The sequence below is a fragment of the Phoca vitulina genome, unplaced genomic scaffold (genome assembly GCF_004348235.1).
Source record: "Phoca vitulina isolate PV1807 unplaced genomic scaffold, GSC_HSeal_1.0 scaffold2, whole genome shotgun sequence".
In the NCBI taxonomy this organism is placed as follows: Eukaryota; Metazoa; Chordata; class Mammalia; order Carnivora; family Phocidae; genus Phoca; species Phoca vitulina.
Window position 1 is genome coordinate 65,365,346 of NW_022589705.1, and position 16,834 is coordinate 65,382,179.

General features: G+C 55.0%; 1 protein-coding gene across 6 annotated transcripts in view; it reads right to left on the reverse strand.

The window, feature by feature from the left end:
* Positions 1-2,203: 2,203 nt before the first annotated feature.
* MAST2 (microtubule associated serine/threonine kinase 2) overlaps positions 2,204-16,834 on the reverse strand; it is a 221,440-nt gene continuing 206,809 nt past the window's right edge. For 4 of the 6 annotated variants that reach the window (XM_032429995.1, XM_032429980.1, XM_032430000.1 and 1 more), the window contains 19 exons: positions 16,511-16,612; positions 15,368-15,500; positions 14,491-14,552; positions 14,136-14,221; positions 13,469-13,677; positions 12,305-12,443; positions 10,156-10,288; positions 9,206-9,371; positions 8,355-8,456; positions 7,982-8,104; positions 7,694-7,803; positions 7,212-7,366; positions 6,696-6,964; positions 6,390-6,587; positions 5,546-5,769; positions 5,244-5,366; positions 4,687-4,823; positions 4,379-4,572; positions 2,204-4,069 (listed from right to left, as the gene is read on the reverse strand). In XM_032429995.1, coding sequence (XP_032285886.1) covers positions 2,562-4,069; positions 4,379-4,572; positions 4,687-4,823; positions 5,244-5,366; positions 5,546-5,769; positions 6,390-6,587; positions 6,696-6,964; positions 7,212-7,366; positions 7,694-7,803; positions 7,982-8,104; positions 8,355-8,456; positions 9,206-9,371; positions 10,156-10,288; positions 12,305-12,443; positions 13,469-13,677; positions 14,136-14,221; positions 14,491-14,552; positions 15,368-15,500; positions 16,511-16,612 — 4,173 coding nt within the window. In that variant the 3' untranslated portion in view covers positions 2,204-2,561. The remainder of the gene's footprint in view (positions 4,070-4,378; positions 4,573-4,686; positions 4,824-5,243; positions 5,367-5,545; positions 5,770-6,389; positions 6,588-6,695; positions 6,965-7,211; positions 7,367-7,693; positions 7,804-7,981; positions 8,105-8,354; positions 8,457-9,205; positions 9,372-10,155; positions 10,289-12,304; positions 12,444-13,468; positions 13,678-14,135; positions 14,222-14,490; positions 14,553-15,367; positions 15,501-16,510; positions 16,613-16,834) is intronic. The other 2 variants (XM_032429999.1, XM_032429988.1) reach the window with 1 other exon arrangement.

A 16,834-nucleotide genomic window follows, 5' to 3' on the forward strand; every position in this document is an offset into this window, starting at 1 on the left:
CCTTTTAATTCTCTTGGACGAGGTCTTTTTCCCTGGCAATTTTATCCACATCCATGATTCCGTCTACCATCTTTAGGCCATTTATGTCTGTGTTTCTCCTGCTCAATCCTCTATTGGGAGGTACCTCACAGCATATTGAATGCAGGGTTACCACCTAGCCCAGGTTCTCTTTCATTATTTCACATTTCAGTGGTAGCACCATATGCCTCATTTGGTTATGTAAGTCAGAAATGCAGTCATCATCCTTGAGACCTTCCTATGTTTCAGGATGACATAATACACACCGACAACCTATATCAATTTTATTTCCTAAATGTCAAAGACATTACTTCTCCCCAACTTCATTTCTTCACTACTTAATACTGAACAGGCCTCTCTTCTTCCATAGTTGCCCCCCTCAAGCCCATTCTCATAACAACCAGTTATCTTTTCAAAATACAAATCTGAACCTGTGTAAAACCATTAACTTTCAATCACTCTTAGGGTAAATTACAAAATTCTTAAAGTGGTCTGGTTTCTCCCAAGTTTAGGATCTCATCCCCTACTTCATTACTCTTCCCTGGATCCTTCCCTTCAGCCAGTCCCAATGTCTTGGGTTTTTCTTCTGCATATTCTCCGTACAACTGCCATCTATTCCTATGGCCTTACTGTCTATTTGCTGATGGCTGCCAAATCTGGGTCCGGCTCCTACACGGTTCATCCTCAAGGTTGTCCTAATTCAGATCACTATAACGCATCACTACATCATTTTCTCTCTGCTCTGCGAATTCCACTAGAGCCTCCTTACGCTGCAGCCAGCGTCTTCCTAAAACATAAATGTGATTATACCACTTCCCTGCAGTTATCTCAGAAACCCCTCACGCTAATCTGGCGGTGCTCTCAAAGGGAGCACCACTGGCACTTGGGGCAGCTGCCCTATGGATTACAGGAGGCTTAGCATCTCTGTGCCTCCTCCTTCCCCCACCTCCCCACCCCCCATTTCCAACCCCCTAAGGGGGCAGTTCCTTTCTCACAGGAACTGTTGCAAGATGTGCCTACCCCACCTCCTTCACCTTTGCTATGGTGCTTCTAACCAGATCCTGATAAACGTGGGAGGCTTCCCAAAGCAACCAGTTACCTGTGTTCCCAGCATCCAGTACAGGCTGGCTGAGGGTCTGCTGCCAGTGAACGACTGAAGGAAGAAGTGAGTTCAAGAAGGGACTGAAGGCTAAGGAGCCGGACATCTACTTGTAGATTCTGGCACCATGGGCAGGGCACGCCCTCTGGCGGCCACAGCCTTCTCCATGCAAGGTTACAGAGGCTGCGGGGTGCAGGAGGCCCCCAGCCAGTGGCCCTGAGGCATCCCCCGCACCCTGTCTCCAGGCCTCTGGACGCCTCTCTTTCAAACCTAAGCATTGGATTATGGAACAGTTAGTGCAACACCACAGTTTGAGAAGTCCTGCATCACCATGGAGGTACTCCACCACGGCCCTACTCCTGCCCCTGTGATGCCATCTCCTGACTCCTCCAACACAATGGTCCCATAGATGTCCTCCCCACTCCCACACCATCCACTCACCCACCTGCCAATGCTGAGGTGTCCGCCTCAGCGATGTCCACCTCCATTGGTAAGGCCTGCCTGACAAAAGCCCAGGAAGGGTTCAATGGCTACAAACATTAAGGCAATTCTGTATTTCCATCTTAAGTGGGCCTTCAACATTTTAACAAGTAACTTCTCCATCCATTTCAAAACTCTTCCCTCTCTTGGATTTTAGGACTCTTTTCTAGATGCTGCTAAGTCTTCTCTGACTTAAATGCTAGTGTTCCTCAGTGTACCACTATTGATACATTGATGGCTCTCAAATTTCTATCTTCAGTCTAGATTTTCCTATTGAGTTCCAGGCCCATGCATCCAGTTACCTTCTGGATGTCCATCAAGTACCTCAAATATATTTAGTTTAACTCCCAAGTTTAACTCCACCTCCTTCCATCTTTTTTACTCATTTTCTGGCTACGAAGCACTCCAACTAAGAAGATAAAGGTGGTTTCTGGAGTCAAGAGAGACCTAGGTTCTAATCCTAGTTCTGCCCAAGCTATGTTACTATCTGAAAACCTGAGTTTCCCTCCTCTATAAAGCAGAGATATTAGTTGCTACGTGGTCTTCCATGGTACCCCATCACCGACAGAAAGTCTAAACTCTAAGTATCATTAAATATGGCCCTTGCCTAACTCACTAGACCCATTTCCACTTTGGTTTCAGTTCCTTGAATATACCAGGTATATGGTAAGTGCTATACTCTTTGCCTGGATACTCGGACTAATCCCCTCTTCTAACCCAGCAAACTACTACCTATCGTCTGTTCTTCAGGTTTGAGCTCAGATGTCATAGTCTCTGGGAAGCCAAGTTGGGCTAGGTAACCCTCCCCTGACAGTGGAAAGTGTGTTATTCACCACTGTATTCCCAGCAGCAACAAAGACCTTGAGTTACATTTGTGTTGACTGAAAGAACGAAGCAGAAGACAAAGATGGTTTCCAAGAGCATGTATTACACAGGTCTGAGTGCAAGAAATGGCAAACAATGGCTATGTTTGCTTTAAAAGCTCATCAGGTACCAATGCCAAGTCCTGATGCTTTTGAGGGCCCCCTGGCTCTCGGCCCCTCCAGAGTAGGCTGGGCCCAGGCTCCTGGGTGAGGGGGCAGCTTCTGCATGGAACGTCCTGCCTCCTGTCACCTGAGGCATCAGGCACTTCGGTGATGCCCAGGGCTGGCTCCTCTTTGTCTCTCTCTGCACCCGCGGGCTCCCACAGCCAGCTCTGGTGGGGAAACTCACGAGGTGGATGGACCAGCCCAGGAGCACCAGGTGGCCAGGACTTCCCCTCCTGTCTGGGAGACAGGTTCTCAGGGTGGGCTGGAGTTATGGTTTCCAAATCCTGGGAGCTGGCCATCCCACCTTCCATTGCTGCCTTTCTGCTTGGGGTTGCCCTGTCTGCACCCTCGATAAGAAATTTCCAAGACCATGGGCCTGGCTCTCCAGAGGTGGAGGAGGCAGCAGAGTGACTGGTGGGGATAAGTCCTGAAGAGCCGGGACAAAGTGCTGTTAGTGCCTGGGTGTGGAAGGGCTGGGCCTTCCAGCAGCCTTCAGGAGGGATGGGGTCTGTGCGGCCAGCCTTACGTAGGCTGGGGGCCGCTGATGAGGCGCTGGCAGCCTCCTCAAAGGCTTGTGGGATCCCAAGCTTCCTGTGGGGGACACTAGGGCCTTCCATTCTGGGAGGCTTCAGTGTGACCTCTGTCAATAGGCCTGGGACCACTGGGCCCTGACTCTTGGGGCCCCTGGACGAGAAGGCATCCTCTTCCTCACCCTCTCCTGCTCCTGTGAGGGGGGGCACCCGGCCCACTGCCGGGCTTGGTGCCAAGCTGGGCTCCTGTACACCTTGGCCGTTCTCGGGCCCCTCCTCGGCGTCATCCTCGGAGGAGTCAACCTCACGGATGGCTTCCTGCTTCTGCAGGGACTCTCGCCGTTCAGCCCGGTCCTGTCGGAGGGTGCCGAGGGCCCACGAGGGAGAAGGCTGCAGCACCCCCTTCCCAGACAGCACACTCCTGGTCCCGACCGCCTCCAGAGGGCTGACTTCCCTGGGTGGCAGTTCCTTCTTTAGCTCGGGGTGGGGCAGGTCCAGGCTATGCTTTCGAGCAGTGCCGAGCTTCTTCTCTGAAGCAGCAAGCGCGGCTGCCAGTTTCTCAGCGGACTGTACTCTCTTTAGCAGTGGTGAGCGGGGCGGCTCCGCACTCTTGGGCCGTGAGAGCTGCCTGCCCAGAGGAGGCGACAAGTGAAGCTTGGCGGGCAAGGCCTGGGCTCCATGGCCAGACAGGGGTGATGGGGAGCGCTGGGGTGAAGCTGCTGGCGGTGGGGAAGGGGTGTGGGCCAGGGGTGACAGTGGGATGCTGCCGGCCGACTTGCGCCGCGGAGAGCGGTACTGGCGCTGGAGCTTGGGTGCCAGGCCGTGCAGGGAGCTGGGCCGTGTATGCCCAGAGCCGGCTGGAGAACTGGGCACGCTGGAGCTGGGGGAGCTGCTCTGTGACGAAGTCCCTCCCACTGTGCACACACAGACAGACACACAGACAAAGGCAGAGCAATGTTATTAGCTGATACAAGTGACTGAGGGGCAAGACAGGGCTAGCCCTGGAATGTCCCAGGATCAAGGTGACCCCAGCAGTGATCCAGAGCCCAAGCTACAGAAATAAGGTCATCTCCACCCCCGTCCCCTCCTCCCTAAGACTGCTGGGTCTTTCAGGGGGTAGGGTGAATGAGTTTCAGAGTGGGGCCACAGAGAAGCACAGAGGGCCTAGGCTCTTTCCCACCTCCCAGGGGCTGTCTCTGCGATCTGCAGGGAGCACTTCATACCTGAATGCACAGCATCGGGGGTCACCCGGTAGCCCTGAGTGGGAGATCGGGGGGAAAGGCTGTGGCTGTGTGTGGGAGAGCCTGGCCCGCTCTCCCCTGATGATAAGGATCGGTTAAGGGAGGAAAGGCTGCGGCTGGTGTGGAGCAGGGATGCCTGCTTGGTGATCTTCCGGAACAGGGAGCTCCTTTTTCTGCTGCAGAAACAAGGGTCAAGGGCTGAGTTGGGGCACAGGGCACAGCATATACTGGGCCCAGTGGCCAGGGCCCCCAGCACATGCTAGCCACCCAGGTGGCTCAGTCTGGCTCACCTTTCTTGCCCATCTTTGCCCCGGCTCCGCTTACTCCTTCGGGCCATCTTGGCCTTGTAGCTGCCCTTCCGAGCTGGCCCCACTTTAATGGATGTGTTCTCCAAGGGTGTTGTTGAAATAGACACCTTGTTTCCACTCTGGGGAACAGAGCGTGAACCCAAGCTAAGGTAGTGAACATATTCTTGCCCCCGCCCTTACCCTCGGGCACGGCGACACCACAGCTCTAGCTTTTGCCCCTGCATTAACAAGTCTGAACCACAGGCCTTCCTTCCCTCTTCGCGGATTAGGAAATGGCTCCAAGTGGAGCCTGGGCAGTTTGGGGTTGAGAAGGTAGAGAAGAGGCTCATCTGCCTTGTTCTGCAGTCCTGTCCATGGCTCAGAAAGATGCCTGGGCCTTGGTCAGTGAAGATGTTGCTTTCCAGTGAAAACCCACTGTTTTGGGTGCCTCCGTCCTCAGTGCCACGTGTGCCCAACTCTCCCACTCCCCTATGGCCAGTCACAGACTCACAAGGCAGGGGTCCTCTGGGGACCAGAGAGGCAGCACACCCAGCACTAACCTTCAGAATCAGCTCCACCACTTCTGTGTGCACCAGCCCATGCACAGGCTCCCCGTTGACATGAGTGATGAGGTCCCCCTGACGAAGCCCCGCCTCACTGGCTGGACCTCCATCCTCCACGTGCTGCCCCAGGGAGATAACAGTCCTCAGCCTGGAGCCTGAGCGTGAAGTGTGGGGCCTGGTGCTGCTGGGACCCACCCTCCTTGGGCCCCTGAGGATAGTGTGGGCAGGGACAGAGCAGGGACAGACAGGCCCTGGTGAGGGGAAGGCGGAGGAGTGATGAAAATGGGAGACAAACATACCCACACCATGTGGTGCACAGTGTAGACGTCCGAGTCACCCATGTAGACACGGATGGCCCGCAGGGTGAAGCCATACTTTTTGCCAGCTCGGTGGATGATGATGGGGGGCCTTGAGCTGCTGAGAGCTGGCAGGAAGTCCCTGCTTGGAGAAGAATCCCTGGATGATGGGTTGGATGACTGGGAATGTGGGGACATGGGGCTGGCCAATGGAGAGCAGGTGTGTTCTGGAGAAGGAAAGACAGGACTGAGCAGGTCAGAGGACCCCGGGCTGGCCATGCTCCCAGCCCAGCCCCATCCAGGCTGCTGATCCCAGGCAGCTGTAGCCATAGGCAGAGCCTAGGCCCAGGGACGTCCTCCCCACAGACTTGGAGCAGCCAAGCTCCTCATGTGCCCAGACCCTCCCCAGGAGGCAACGGCAGCTAGCCCTGAGGGCGTCCTTGTACCCCTGTACGTATTCAAACATCGCAATTGCCCTACGAGCTACCACTAGTTTTTTGATGAGGAACTTGAGACTCAGAGAGGTTAAGCAACTTTGTCAAAGTCAGGAGCCATTTGGGGATGGAACCAGGATTTGAATGTAAGCTCTCTGCCTCAGAGCTGGCACTCGTCACCCGGTGCCGTCCTGCCCTGTGGCACGTGCACAGGGCAACCCGACACCACTGCACACCCTTACAGACCTCTCACCTCCTAACACGGGGGCAGCCGTGACACACAGCCTCTCGGGTTCCCGCTCCTCGAGGCACAAGGCACAGACACACCTGCCACGTGCAGACCCCTGCCACAGACCCACAGAGACTCCACGGCCCTTCCTGCGAGTTTTATCCTAGTTCCCTGGGGGCCCTACCTGCAGGAATGAGGAGGGACAGGGTTGTGGCTGAGGCAGACTTGATCACTTTGCTGATGGGGCGAGTGGTGCGCTTTTCCACAGAGTCCCCGGAGAGCAGCCGGTGGCGGGCCCTGCGCACCGCCAGGTCACTGATGGCCTTGGCTGTAGCTCCCTCGGTCAGCTGTGGGGTCCTACGGCCTCCTCGAGTCTCCACCGCTGTGGGCCCAAGTGAGCAATGAAAGCTGCAATGCCGCCAAGCCTCCCCACCCTGCCTGCCTGCAGTAGCCTCCACTGCAGGCCCTCTGGCCACCTGCTAGGCCACACCTGGGCTGGGACCGCAGCTCTGGCCAAGGGGCTCCTCGTCTAGCTTCAGCCGCCGCTCCACTGGCCCAGATAGCCCTTCTCCAGAAGGGGCTGTCAGAAGCCATGTACCCTCCTGCTGCTGTCTCCTGGGGGTGCTGCTGGCCTCGTCAGGGCCCTCAGGGAAGCGGGGAGCATCCAGGAGGCCTGAGCAGCGGCGTCGCACTGTCAGCGGAGGGCTCGAGTCGCTCTCCGTGTGGGATGACTCGGACACCGACAGCCGCTTCCGCAATCTATGAGACACCAGGCCCAGGTGAGACAGGCAGGTGGTCTCCCTCCTCCAGCCCAGGCTTCCGTAGGGGCTCACAAGGGTTATAAGTCACAGAACTTCTTCCCTCAGACACTCCTCTGGAAGCCGTGCTTGTGAGGCCCCCCGCTCACTGCCACCAGCGCTCCGCCCCGCATCTGGATCCCGCCCATGACCTACAACACCTGACGGATGGCTGTGCTGCCCGCCCCAGGGGAGTTCTGGGTGCTCACATCTCAGGGGAGCCAATCACCCAGCTCCGGTCTCGGCCCTTCAGCCCTGCCAGGCCGTCAGAGCGGTCGTCCTTCTCCTCGCTCAGGCTGCGCTTGGTGGGGGGCGGTGCCCGGCGCTCCTCGAGCAGCGAGAGCCGCTCCATGCTACTGTACACCTGTGGGCACAGAGGCTGTGCTGGGGACAGGCCCCAGCAGCCTCACCTCCCAAAAGTATCCTTGGCACCTGACACCCAGGAATTGGAACCAGTTCTGCCCTTCCCTCCTCCACACCAGGTGAATCTTTGAGGAAGCAGCTCTTCCACTGAGGGGGCCTGGAGTGCTTCTTGCAGTCTCTGTCATAGGCAGGCCCAGCCCTTTCTTCCTCTTTTCCTAGGGGCAGCCCCGTCACCTGCTCCCCCCACCTGCCCCCCAGCCATGGCCCTTGACAGGCCCTCTTCTCCCAGTCCTCCTGTTCTGCCCAGCCTGGGCCTGTTCCGTCGCACCTTGCTGAACCTCGGAGAGCATGAAGAGAACTGGCGGATCTCCAGGCAGCCATCCTCACTCACTTCTTCCTCGTCCTCTGAGTCCACATGGTGGTAGCGCTCTGAGCGGGCTGGATCAGACACACAGGACGGGTCCCTTCAGAGGCCCCTGGTGGTGCCTCCTTTTGACCCTTATCAGACCTCAGAGGGCCTGGAGAAGTTGCTCCTGATGCCAAGTTCAGGGTGCACAGGTGTTTCTGGGCAAACAGAGAGGATCCCCACTCCTCCCCGTCCCACCAGTGGCCTTACTGTCAAAGTAGCTGGTATCATCCTCTGACTCCAGCTGAGGAATAAATTCAGCCTTCTGGCGAAGAAGTCCTGTCCAGTCCAGGCCGGTGAAGAACGAGTGCTGCTTCACCTCAGAGGCACTGCCTGTGGACAGGAAGGGCGTGGGCGAGGGCGCGGGATGCGCTACGCGGAGTCCAGAGCAGCAGGTGCGGTGAGAAGCCAGACCTCAGAGGCCAGTCCTGAGGGCCTCAGCTCCAGCACCTCTTCCTGCGCTCAGAGCAGGGCAGTCTCAGGATCACATGCACTGCCCACACCTGAAGCCTGAGCTTTCCGGATGCATAGACTCAATCTCCCCCTTCCAAGTTGTGAGAAAGCTCAGTGGGGCCGGTCCTACCTGTACCCAGTCTCTCCAGAGGGTTCTGATGGAGCAGTTTAGAGGTGAGGTCCTGGGCATCTGGCGGCAGAGCATCATCCCCCTCAGGCCACACAATCTCATCTGAGGAGTTGGGGGGAAAGAGGGAAGGAGTGGGTTAGAAGAGGGTCTCAGAGGCTGCAGGCAGAGTGGGGTCATAAAGAGGAAGGTTCTAGGATAAGATATGGGGAGGGAGGCATAGAGGGCCCAGCCCAGAGCCCCTGAAAGCCAACTCCTTAAGTTCTATAGGTTCCTGTCCTCCTAGGGGGTCTCACACCCGCTCACCCATGGCCCATCCTGTGATCCAGGACTCCCCTGTCCTGAAGCTCTAGCTCAGCCTGATTCTACACTTCAGACACCAGCACACTCACACACACACAACCTCATACTCACAGGACACACACACCACAGGCACACTCACGCCCACATGGGGGAGACATGAACTCAATCAGAACAAGCCCTGGGTGACAGAGTACATGCACGCGCACACACACACACACATCTAAGAAGCAAGCATACTACACACACACACACACACACACACAACTTCGGCTCAGGTCATGATCCCAGGGTCCTGGGACTGAGCCCCACATCGGGCTCCCTGCTCTGCGGAGAGCCTGCTTCTCCCTCTCCCACTCTCCCTTCTTGTGTCCCCTCTCTTGCTGTGTCTCCCTCTGTCAAATAAATATATAAAATCTTTAAAAAAAGGGGGGGGGACAAGAGGCTCAGAGGTTTAATTAACACACACAACATAAGCCTCACAGGTGCATGCATAAATCATATTTGTGGATCCAGACTCTGTCTCCCCAGTGTGCCTGGGTGATGGTACCTACCACTGATCACTTGCCCAAAGAGCTCCTCCGGAGTATCTCCAAAGAAAGGGACGCAACCCACCAGGAACTCATACAGGATTATGCCCATGGCCCACCAGTCCACCGGCTTCCCATAGCCCTGACGGAGGATCACCTCAGGCGCGATGTACTCCGGCGTCCCGCATACCTGGGCACACAGAAACCAGGCTAGCTCAGCTTCCTGAGGCAGCTCACTGGCATCATGGCTGAAGGGCTGGGGATGGTCCCACCTCTGGAGAAATCTCTGAATGAAGACTCAGCTTACTTTGGTTAAAGAGCAAGATCAACAGGAACCCAGGGTATCAGAGTTGGAACTGCTGGTGGGGTGAGTTTATGTTCTTCCCAGTTAACCAAAACATACAATTCTAGCCTGGAACAACCACCCCCAGAGCGCTCAACACCTCTTTATGGCATCTAGTTCCCCCAACTGGCCTCTGCCCTCCAGTCTCTCAAAGGACAGCCCCTACAGTCACATGACTACTTACAGGGACTTGCAAACAGTTACCATCTGAACTGTCAAATCAGGGAACATCTAGAGGCTACTCTCAGGAAGCTGGGCCACAGCCCAGTGGAAACTTGGAGCCGTGTTCCAAGAACAACAGACTCCAGAAGAGCCTTGCCCTTGACTGAGGCTAGGAGGCTCAGGACTAATCTCACGTTAGTCTCAGAGAGTAACAATGGTTATATATGACCTATTTTCTCCAAACCCCAAGGAAGAAAATGATTTTGGATTTTATATTCATTATGATTCTTGAGGCCCACCCCGTTTTCCAAATATGCTCCCTTACCTCAATGCCTCCCTGGAACCAAAAGGAGGAAAAGATAGGAGCTCCCAGTCTCAACATGTAGCTACAGGGTTAAGTATGTGGCCCCTCACCACATATTCTAAAGTCTGGACCTCAGCACCCAAGGTCTCAACCATTCTTCCTTACCTGCTTGTCCAGGAACTCCCGGGCATCCTTTTCAATGTGGCCCTCGTACAAGTTTGTTGTCAGGCTCATGAGGCCAATTTTAGAAAGGCCAAAGTCAGTAAGCTTGATGTGCCCCATGGATGTAATCAGGAGGCTGGGAAGTCAGAGACACAGAAGTATGGGGTTATTTCCTGGTTTTCCAAGAGTGCTGATTTTAGTACATGCCAAATTTTCCCACTCAGGCTTCTATAGGGTTCCTGTGGGACTTAAGCAGGGTAGCTTCAGCCGGGAGCCAGGCAGCTGTGAAAGAAAAGGCATCTCTGGCTTTGTGAGTCCTGCATTCTGCACAAGCAACTCACCTGCCTCTTGCCCATTCCCCCAACTCATTACCGTTTACTGCCCTCAACCGTATTCTCTGCTGCGGGCAGGTACCAGCAGCAATCAGCCTCAGCCCGAGGCTCTCCTCACCTGGGTGGCTCACAATACCCAGGCTCAGGGAGAGGGGAAAGGGGCGCATAATCTTGTGCCATGCCCACAGCTGGTTTTAAAGGAGGGCTGGTTGGGAGAAACCAGAGATAAGAGCTCACAGGAAATGGTCTCCTTCCCCTGTCACATACCCTGACTGAGTCATTTCATTTCATGACAAAGGCTTCACCCTGCCACCCTTTATTCTGATTTCCAAATCAGCATCTGACTTCCTTTATGAGCTCCATGCCTACTAACTGCCCAGATGTCTTCCAGGCACCGTGAACTCAACCTGTCCAAAGCAGAGTCACACCTCCTACCTGGTACTCTTCTCAGAAAATGATTTCTGTTACCTCTGAGCTGAGAAGTACTTGATTATTTATAAAGATACTCTGGCTCCTGAAAGGTCTTACAACAGAGTAACTAACAGAAAAAGTAGGTATTATTATCCCCATTTTAAAGGGGAGGAACAGGGGCGCCTGGGTGGCTCAGTCGTTAAGCGTCTGCCTTCGGCTCAGGTCATGATCCCAGGGTCCTGGGACTGAGCCCCACATCGGGCTCCCTGCTCTGCGGAGAGCCTGCTTCTCCCTCTCCCACTCTCCCTTCTTGTGTCCCCTCTCTTGCTGTGTCTCCCTCTGTCAAATAAATATATAAAATCTTTAAAAAAAGGGGGGGGACAAGAGGCTCAGAGGTTTAATTAACAGATCCAAGCTCACAGAGTTAACAAGTGGTCATTTGAACTCTGGTCTGTCTAGTGTCAAAGCCACTTTCCATGACAGAGGCTTATCCCCATGCACGAGTCCTGAGCTGGAAATCTGGAAGATAGCCCAGACTCTGCTCCCTTTTTCTCTCCCACGCACCCCTCCCCCACCTTTAGGTTTCCTTTCTACTTCCTAACGGTCTCCCCTCTCTTCTGCATCCTGCAGGCATGGCTGGTTCGGCCCGGTCTCCTGCAACAGCCTCACCATCTTTCCACTGGCAGAGTGATCTTTCTAAGCCTAAACCTGAGCGTGTCATTCTATCATACCTCTGGCTAACAGGCCCTTTGACGACTCACTAGGATCCTTTAAAATAAAATCCAAACCTAACAAAAAGACCCTTGGAGATCTGCTCCCTGCCTACCTCTCCAGCCTTATCTCTTACTACTCTGACCAATTAACGATCCCAGTCTCCGCATAATGTACTATTTGTAGTTCCAGGGTCCTGTGCTCTCATACCTGCGTGCCTTTTGCAAATCCTGCTTCCTGGCTTTAGAAAGCTCCTCCCACCTTTCCCCATCTGACTAATGCCTTCTGAGAAGTAGCCTATACTCAGGTAGTTCTGTGTCCCACACTGAAGTTCTATAGGTCAGGGACCATCTTACAGCCCAGATTACAGTGCTTGGCCCAGGGACGTCAGCAAATGTGAGAACCCTTGTTCGGCCTCTACTAGATGGTGCTGACGCTCTCCGGCTTGGTTTCTTTAGCTGAGCTCCTCAGTGGCTCTTCCATGTCACTGAGGCCTTACGAAGCCCCGGCCAGACTCGCTGGCAACCGGCTTTGCATCTGGGGTGGTCAGGGGCTGGAGTTCTAGGCCTAGACAGACACCCACATGAGCACTGTTTTCTAGCAGCCATTCTGGGATGGATTCAAACATGCTGTCTGCCTCCACTTATTTAGAGACCCAAGAGGGAGACCTTGGGCCGGGGCCCCGAGAGTGGGCGTACTTGTCAGGCTTGAGGTCACGGTGCACAATGCCGTAGTTGTGCAAGTACTCCAGGGCCAGCACGGTCTCCGCAAAGTACAGACGCACCATGTCCACAGGCAGGGCCCCAATGTTCTTCAGCAGAGTGGCACAGTCTCCTCCTGTAACAAGCCCAGGACACCATGAAGGAAGGACCCAGTTCCCTCGTCAGGACGGTCTCAGGCTTATGTCTCTGAAGCCTCGGGGAAACCCCTGGTGCTAGAGGCCGGGAGTCTAGCCCTCCCGCTGTGGTACGGGGGGCACACAGAGTGGAGAGGTGTAGGTGGAAGCGAATCTGCCAATGGCTGTCAAGGCCATCGTTCAGGCCAGAGAGGGTAGGAACCCGGGCCTCCATGCCTGTGAGGGGACTGGCAGGGGTAGCGCGAAGTTATTTCGGGGTGGGAGTCCATCGGCCTGAGACTCCAGCATTTGTCCACTTATGTCCTTCCTGTTGGCTATCCTTTGGTTTTTGAATAAGGCAACATTGTAAACTCCCAGCACGTACTCTCTGGATGAAAAGGAGAGTTTTGTTCAGTTTCAACTTCAAGACTTAGGCCAAATATCTTTGGAAGCTGTACCCAGCAGTGCGAAGGGAAGAGTGAAGGTCACTGGGAAAGCTGCTGTCTCTCCCCAGGGGGGCCCCAGGATGCTCTTCGACTCCATCCCCAGAGCATTTTGTGTGGTCTCAAGGGGTGTCCCCTTCACAAGCCCTCAGTCAGGGCAATGGCATTCCTTTTATTCCTGAGGGTCCAGATGCAGTCCTCCCAGCATGCAACCCTTGTGTGGCTCTGCTACCTCCTTTGGTCCTGCCTGGCACCAGCAGTAGAGACCATCCAGGCTTTGGGGCGCAGGATTCTACAGCTGTTGGGCTGATACATCTTGTCCCAGAATGCCTCTCTTTGCACCTGACATGGCGGCCTCATGGCAGCTACTACTCCAGAAGCCTCTCCCTTTGAGGGGCAGGGAGCCTTGTGCCCACTGTGGCCAAATGGTCTCTGAGATCCTAAGGCAAAAAACCAATGCCGAAGAGAGATTGGGAAGCTGGGCCCTGAAATGTCACCCCTATACAAAGCTGTTGTCCCAGCTCAGGGCTAAGCCTCACACTGTGCCTTGGCCTCCATGCCAGGCCACCTTTCCCCGCCAGTACCTTCAACATACTCCATCACCATGCACAGGTGGCGCTTGGTCTCAAAGGAGCAGAACATGCTGACCACAAAGGGGTTCTCGGCAAAAGTCAATATGTCACGCTCCACGAAGGCCTGCTGGATCTGGTTCCGAAGGATCAAGTTCTGCTTGTTGACCTTCTTCATGGCAAAGCGCTGTCGGGTGGACTTATGCCGCACCAGGAATACAGCCCTGGAAACACAGCCCATCCCATCTCCCATGGGCCCTCAGCACCTGGGCTGTGCTCCCCACCACCCAGAGCTGGGGTGTCCAAACTGCCTCCTATCCCACCTTATAAACGCACAGACCAAAGGAGCAGGGGTGAGCTTATCGATGAGAAGGATCTGGGCCTCCTGCCCACAGAACTCTTCAATTTCCCAATACACCAAGTCCTGAGGACACAGTTCAACCCTTCCCCAGAGTTCAGCGAGAGGAGGAGTACTACCAAGAGGAGTGGGGACCTTGTCTGGGAAAGAAACAACGCTCAGATGTCAGAGGAAACAACTCCTGTCTCTCCAGGAGGCCTTGGGAGGGAGAGGGTCTATCCTGAGGCATCTGCCCAGAGGATTAGGTATCATACGCTTCTAGAAGGAAGAGCCCAAGGGCTGACTTAGCTCCAGTCCTGGCCACACCCTCACCCCTGCCTTTACCCATAGGCGCCATTGCTGATGAGCTTAATAGTTTCGAAGTCCTCCTCAGAGGGTGTCTTTTTAGATGTCAGAGATGCCCCACGGCCCTAGAAGACAAGAACAAAGGCAGGAGGCAAGCGTGCATCTTAGAGCCCACATGCTTGGGGAAGTTGGAGCCCCAGCATCAGCTCAGCTCTTAGTCCTGCTGCAGCCCCCACCCATTCTTCCTGATGCAGGAGCTGAGTGACTTCGGAGATGGTAGGTGCAACGGCCCACTCCTCCATCCCGCCCTCAGATGTCCTCTCAGAGAGGACTCTGGCCCTTTGCTTCATAGGGCCCAGCCTCTGGGATTGGGGCAGAAGCTCTAGGTCTTTACCTCCACTGAGTCATCTGTCTCTGGAGTGTCAGGACTGTCATAGCTGCTCAACTGGGCCATTTCTAGAAACAAAGCAAGGGCACAAGAGAAAGGTGTGCGCAGCAATGTCAGGCATCTCAACAGTCCACTCAAAGCCCACGACAGGTGCATGCAAGGTAGGCATTCGTATCTCCTGCATCAGTCTGGGGTGCAAATCCAGTCCTGTGGCTCCAGCCTCAGAGCAGTCACAGCTTTTGGACTTGTTTGCCAAATAATATTGCCACTCCTATTTCTAGAAGCCCAGTGCCATTCACAAGGCCTGACAAATTTTAAAAAGCTTCCCTCAAATTTAGGACAATTCCTGGAAAACAGGGCCCAAGGTTGGGCTATTGGTCCTTATGCCACTTTACCAGTGGGGTCGGGAAGCAGGGACGGTGGATGAATAGAGACCAGGGACTTAGAAGCCCAGGGTTCCTGCAGGGGCGCAGTGTGAAGCCCTGAAGAACGGAGAGATCTGTTGAAGCCTGGGGTCGGGACCACACCCAAGTCACAGGAAGGCTGGTAAGGTGGCAGAAGGGGAGGTAAGCATGCAGAGGAGGTGACCATTTTTGAAAATGTAATTGTGGTCCTTTGTTGTTGGCCTCTTTTGACATTAGGTTTTAAATCCAACCCAGCTGGGCTCACGGCAATCTGGGTTGGGTTATATCAGGTGGGTGTGAACAAATCTGAAGGAGGGGCTGCATTATGACAGAGAAGACGGGGTTTCTCTGACAGCCCTGAGGCCCCTGACGCTGCGTCGTGTCCATGTCCAATATAAGCCTCTTCTTCGAGTGGCTTCCCTGCGGTCAGAGCTTGTTGGCTGTGGGGCGTGTTTGCAGCCACCAGGCAGCATGCTCACCCTCTAGGGGATCCCGTGTGAGGCCCAGTTGACTAACGATGTAGCGGGGAATGTCACATTTAATCCCTTGTCCCTCTTTGGCATGGCCCTCAGCTGCTTCTAACAGGTGGTAGAACTCTTCAGGGTCAAACTCCTGCACCAGGGGAGAGAGGCAGTCAGTGGTGAGGGCTACAAGTGAAGGCCTCTTTGGTTTTTACAGCACATACCCCGAGGACGATGAACAGGACTTTTTCTGTGATTGGACACCCTTGCCCCCGAATACCCAGTAACATCATGATTCAGAGATCATAAGAACGGGGACAAAGCCGCCTTTCAGGCCAGCTCCAGATTGGACATCCTAAGCATATGCTGTCTTCCCGACAATAAGAACCAGACCTTTTGGTTTCAAGATAGCTCAGCCTCTTGACCTGGTCCAAAGCCTCCTGCCAGGCAGATGGCACCGTCACACACACACACACACACACACACACGCACGCACACCTGCCCTCAGATATTTACCGAGAGCCTCCTCTGCTAGCGGCTGGAGAGCCATGAGGACGGCACAGCAGTCCTTGTCTGCCCCGAGCACGGAAGAATGAGGGTTCCATTTACTGAGTACCCACTAAGTGCCACACTCTGGGCTAAACCCTGCTATCACCAGGGTTCTATGACCTCCGTGAGGAAATCAAGCCCCACAGAGAGGCACCGACTTGTTCTCGTCACGCCTTGGACTTACCTCAGCTGCAGCGCTGCCGGCAGTACCCGAACTGTTACCTCCACGTCTCCAGCCTCCTCTCTGAGGCACGAAGACTGACTGCTCTACAGAGGGGGCACCTTAGGATCAGGGACGCTGTGTCCCCAGTGTCTGCCATAAGGTAGGTGCCCAGTAAAGTGCTGCCGCACGACCAAGTGAAGGACTTGACTTATGCCAACGGAACTGGCTCGTGCTCCTGACCGCCCGGATGCCCAACTCACCTGGGGCCTGCTCGGTGTGAGGGGGCCAGGCTAATACCCCTCAGGGGCGGCCATTTTCCTCACAGGAACTCGCCTGGGCCCCCGTGCTGGCAGGTCACGTTTAAACGAGGACTACCACACTTTTGCTGTTAGCAGGATACCTCCCCTCCGCGCCCCACCGCCTCCCAACCTTCCCGCGAGTCCACTCACCAGGCATTCCAGGAGTCGAGCCGGGCGGGCAATGACAATCATCAGCTTCTTCACCAGCTGCATCACAAAAGCCACTTCTGAACTCTGTGAGCGCTCATGAGCCTGTAGAGAAGACAAAGGTTGGTTAAGCAATCCACTGGCACAGCGTGGTTGGGCTAACGCAGGACGGGGCTGGGCAGAGCTGGCTCTGGAGAGCAACAACTGGGTGGTACAGAGACTTCCGCAAAATGAAGAAGTTAGAGAAGGCCAGTGCACGGTGAGAGGGAGCTTTAGGACACTACATGACATCAGGGAATGTCACAGAGCCACGTGGCTTTCCCTGTT